The sequence below is a fragment of the Sinocyclocheilus grahami genome, unplaced genomic scaffold (genome assembly GCF_001515645.1).
Source record: "Sinocyclocheilus grahami isolate Dianchi unplaced genomic scaffold, SAMN03320097.WGS_v1.1 scaffold1832.1, whole genome shotgun sequence".
Classification (NCBI taxonomy): domain Eukaryota; kingdom Metazoa; phylum Chordata; class Actinopteri; order Cypriniformes; family Cyprinidae; genus Sinocyclocheilus; species Sinocyclocheilus grahami.
Window position 1 is genome coordinate 25,761 of NW_015507011.1, and position 5,360 is coordinate 31,120.

General features: G+C 39.8%; 1 protein-coding gene across 1 annotated transcript in view; it reads left to right on the top strand.

Moving 5' to 3' along the window:
- LOC107572908 (protein NLRC3-like) overlaps positions 1–5,360 on the top strand; it is a 16,717-nt gene that overhangs the window by 9,906 nt on the left and 1,451 nt on the right. The window contains exons 2-3 of the mRNA XM_016259338.1: positions 3,239–4,178; positions 5,325–5,356. Of these exons, the coding sequence (XP_016114824.1) occupies positions 3,239–4,178; positions 5,325–5,356 (972 nt within the window). The remainder of the gene's footprint in view (positions 1–3,238; positions 4,179–5,324; positions 5,357–5,360) is intronic.

The window sequence follows — 5,360 nt, forward strand, 5'->3', positions numbered from 1 at the left end:
GTGTGTGTGTGTGTGTGTGTGTGTGTGTGAGTGTGTGTCTGAGTGTGTGTGTGTGTGTGTGTGAGTGTGTGTGTGTGTGGTGTATTAACTGTATAGCCTATTGATTGCAAAAGCTTTAATTTAGAAGTAATGATGACTATAATTTGAAGGAGGTATTGAAGCCATTATGTGACACACTCCGGTGCAGTAGGTTGCGCTAAACACATTTAACGATAGTCTACGAAAGAAGACAAATGGGCGGGGCTTATATGTTGTTGACACCTGAGGTCTCTTGCGCATGCGCGCTCTGCGTCCTGAGGATACACCTTTGTGTCGAAACCGAAAGTAGAGTCAGAATGACAGAATGTAAATTCACATTTTGAAGACTTAAAAACGGGCATAAATACCACATTACGGTAAGTTCAGTTATAAGATTTTAATGTCATGTCATATTATTGTAAGATGTTTATGTATTCGCGTTGCTGTCATGTTGTGATGCAGGTAAAATTGGATGATCGGAAATTCATCTTCAGGATTGTAATAATATCGAGCTTTAGGGATTCTGCTTATAGTTCAGATTAATCTACAGGTTCTGTAACGATTAAAATAGGCAAAGGTGTTCAGGTTGATAAGCAGATGTGTGTCTTTGGCTGGTGTTACAGGTGTGACATTATTCTTTGTTGGTATTATTGTAAAGGGATATATTATATATATATATATGAAAGGATATTTTTATATCATTAAAAACAGTATATAAACAGGATTTCATCACCTGTAACGACAGAAGTATGTTCAACAACAACAACAAAAACAGTTTAGTATGAAACTAAATGGCTAACAAATGTCAAACTATAAACTCACTTTATTAAACATTTGTCAAAAGCCTAAAAGCCAGTTATTGATGAGCTAGTTAGCATCAGTAACACAGGTAACAATTGTTAATATTTATGTGCCTCTTTTTTAACTCTCAGATGAACCTGTTTTACAGGGATTCTGCTTTGTCTGTTGTCAGTTATTCAATTATTCAATGAAATTGTCAAAATAACATTTTAAATATAATAGTTGATTTAGTATTTTATATTACAAAAATATCAATTATAATAAGAATTATACTATATCAAAATTATATTCTTACTCCAGATCATCTTACACCTCTTTGAATAGTTTGCATTTTGTGCTATAACAACTAAATTAGCAAGTGTGTCTATTTATTTGCTATAATAACACATTGGCTGACACATCATCATCATCATCATCATCCTACACATGATAATCCAAATATGTTACAATTTAAAGGTAAATGTTCAGAAACTGTGAATATACTGTTTCCAGTAACTTTTCAAATGTTATGTTTGTGCTTTTGAAAATGGAAATTATGCTTATTATTTTGCATTGTGGCATAATTTTGAGAAATTATTTGCATTCTGCAAATTAAATTACAGAATTGTTTAGTTGACCATTTTATTCATACATATCAGGGTGTACATTTACCCATGAACTATCTGTAATGTTAAAAATTATAAACAAAACGATCCTACACCTTTTTCAGGCACTGTTATATAGGTCATACAAACAGTATTACTGAGCATGTCTAGTTAGAGTAGTTGGCTGCCTTGAAACCGATGACAGTGTCTCTTTTCAATAGGGCTGCCCCCTAATAGTTGACTAACTGCTTAGTCTATCAAAATGTTATTAGTCGCTTAGTTGCAGGTAAAAAATCCACAGAAAGTGGCGAAGTCACGTAGTCCGTGACAAACAGATTATTAACAGCTGGTCGGTGAGGTAATTACAGTACATCGGTCAGGACTTGCAAACGTTTTTTCAAACGTTTGTTTTGAACTTTCCAGGAATTTACCGGTTTAAAATGATCTGATCTAGGCATCTAATGATGCATGCCAAGCTGGTTGAAAATCAATAAAAAATATGTGACAATTCAAGTCGTTTGAGATGTTACAGTTACGATACAATTGGGGGCGGGTGTTGTATTATGAATATATATGTGGGGTTTATATGAATGTATATCTGAGAGAAACTGACTGTCCTTAGAAAAGTTTAGATGATATTTTCTTTTCATCTTGCCTCTGTATAATGCATATTTGTGACGAGTGGGGCGGGGCCAAGAGCCGTGGGAACAGAGCGAGGCCTGTGGAGTAAATGATAATGAGCGACACCTGCGCCACTCACCAGGTCTTGAGTCCCACGAAGGAGCTCCGGAAGGATAAAAGGAGATAGAGGGGGCTCAGGTGTCGCCCGGCTTGCAGCTCTACAAATATCTGTCAGAGAGGCGCCTTGAGCCAGCGCCCAGGAGGAAGCAACACTTCTAGTTGAGTGTGCTTGCAACCCGAACGGGCAAGGCATGTCTTAGGATTGGTACACGAAGACAATAGCATCCACTATCCAGTGGGCTAACCTCTGCTTGGAGACAGCCTTTCCCTTCTGCTGGCCACCGTAACAGACAAAGAGCTGGTCTGAGGTCCTAAAGCTTTGTGTTTTGTCCACATACAACTGCAGAGCGCAGATGGGACAGAGAAAAGCTAGGGCTGGGTCTGCATCCTCCGAGGGCAGCGCTTGCAGGCTCACTACCTGGTCCCTGAAGGGAGTGGTAGGAACCTTGGGCATATATCCAGGCCAGGGTCTCAGGACAACGTGAGAGTTGGCCGGCCTGAATTCTAGGCATGATTCGTCAACGAAAATGCCTGCAGGTCCCCTACCCTCTTGATGGAAGCCAATGCAGTCAGGAGAACTGTCTTTAGTGACAGAGTTTTCAACTCAGCTGACTGCAAGGGTTCAAAGGGAGGTCTCTGCAGTGCCATGAACACCAGAGACAGATCACAAGAGGGTACCAAGGTAGGACGAGGAGGGTTCAACCTCCTCGCCCCTCTAAGGAACCTGACAACCAGGTTGTGCTTACCAAGAGACTTACCATCAACTGCATCATGATGTGTGGCATTTGCGGCAACATACACTTTCAGGGTGGAGGGATAGAGCCTTCGCTCCAACCCCTATTGCAGGAAGGAAAGCACGACTCTGACCGGATATCTTCGGGGGTCTTCCTGGTGGGAAGAACACCAATCAACTAACAGTTTCCACTTCAAAACATAGAGGCGCCTCATAGAGGGGGCTCTGGTGGAAGTAATGGTGTCTACCACTGATTGGGGTAGGTCACCTAGAACCTCCGCGTCCCGTCCAGGGACCATACATGAAGTTTTCAGAGGTCTGGACACAGGTGCCAAAGGGTGCCCCGTCTCTGAGAAAGCAGGTCCTACCTCAGAGGAATGGGCCAAGGAGGGGCTGCTGGAAGAAGATCTGAGTGCAGAAATCCCTCAAACTCTGACTGAAATGTACATCCACTTCCTGCTGATTCAGATCAACATGAGGAAGCAGAAGTATGAAGAGAGAGATCCAGAGAAACTCCTGCAGTCCAACAGAGAAGTGATTGTGAAACTTGCTGAAGTGGCTTTCAAACAGCTGATGAAGGGCAATGTGATGTTCTATGAGGAGGACCTGATTGACAGTGGCATAGACCTCACTGACGCCTCAGTGTATTCTGGGATTTGCACTGAGATCTTTAAGCAGGAATCTGTTATTCATCAGAGGAAAGTCTACAGCTTCATTCATCTGAGCTTTCAGGAGTTTCTCACTGCTTTCTATGTGTTTTACTGCCATTTAATGAAGAACATGGAGCCACTGAAGGAATTCAGATCTTACACATTTTCCGGAGTATCTCTGTATGATCTACTAACATCTGCAGTAGATAAAGCCCTCAAGAGTGAGAATGGACAGCTGGATCTGTTCCTGCGGTTCCTGCTGGGCGTCTCACTGGAGTCCAATCAGAGACTCTTACAGGATCTACTGACACACACAGAGAACAGCTCCGAGACCATCAGAGAAACCACACAGTACATTAAAGAGAAGATCAAAGATCCAGATTATATTTATTATCTCTCAGCTGGTCAATCCATTAATCTGTTCCTCTGTCTGCTGGAAGTGAAAGATCAGACTCTGTTCAGAGAGATTCAGGAGTTTGTGAAATCAGACAAACACTCAGAGAAACCCTCTGATGCTCACTGCTCAACAATCTCCTACATGCTTCAGATGTCAGAGGAGCCGCTGGATGAGTTTGAACTCATGAAATACAACACATCAGATGAGGGGAGAAGAAGACTGATACCAGCTGTGATCAACTGCAGAAAAGCTCTGTGAGTGTTTCATCATTAAGAAATTAAGAATCATGTTTAATAATGAATCTAGTATCTTTAAAATGGACCATTTCTTAAATTAGAGATTTTCTTCTAAACAGCAAGCTTACAGTTTTGAAGGGGTCATGACATGACATTTTTTAGTTTTGTTTTTTATTTTTTTGACACAAAAACAGTCCTATATTTGCACAGCATGATTATTTTCTAGTCTCAGTTTGACTCTTGTCAGTAAATGTTTGCTATTGTGATTGACTAACATTGTTGCATCTCTCTCCTCATCACCTCACTGCTCAACTGCACACTGTAGGTGTTGAAGTGCTGTTTTAGAGTCATTCAAATGCAAATATATACTTTTTGCAGGTTAGTTTCATGAAATGCACTTTTTGCAGTGAGGAGGAATTTTTGAGGACTGAAAATTACAGCATTTTTATAGTATAGTGACCTCTTATATGTCAAAATATCAAATAAAGTTTGATTCATATCATGACCCCTTAACTAAATACATTCAACAACAATGAAAGATAAGAACACCATTTAATGCATCTGAGCACTGCATCTGAGGTGAGACGAGTCAACAATGGCGTCCACATGTCGGGTACCTTGTTTTGCTTTAATTAATAAACGTAATCTAATACAACAGCCATTACTGCACGAATAAGATGTAGTACATAAGATATTTATAGATATAAAAATATAAAACAAATTGCCCTTTGGGGATAATAAAGTTCACCTTGACCTTGACCTTGATTTAGTTTGAGCAGCTTGGCACTAAGAAATAGAATCAAACTCACAGATTCCTGTAATTTGTCAAGTCATATCCCAAAGACATAACTTTGCATGAATGAAATAAGGAGTCTCTCAGATTCGTAGTTCAAAACTCATAATTGTATATCTTCAGCAAAGCATATTTTGAAGCACAGCAGTAGCTGATGAACCAGTCAGGAGCTAATCTGATCTCTGATGTTGATGAACCTGATAAAATGAGCAGATTATATCCTTGCACTCAGGAACTCATCTTATTGTTATTTAGGCTGGAATGTAAAAATATTTATTTCCAGGTTCCTGAGGACAGATACTTGGGAAATTCATTTACATGTCTTTATTATTTTATTGGTTTAATTTTATTTGTTCTTTCATCTCTTCTAGATTTTCTGGCTGTAATCTCTCAGATCAGCAGTGTGT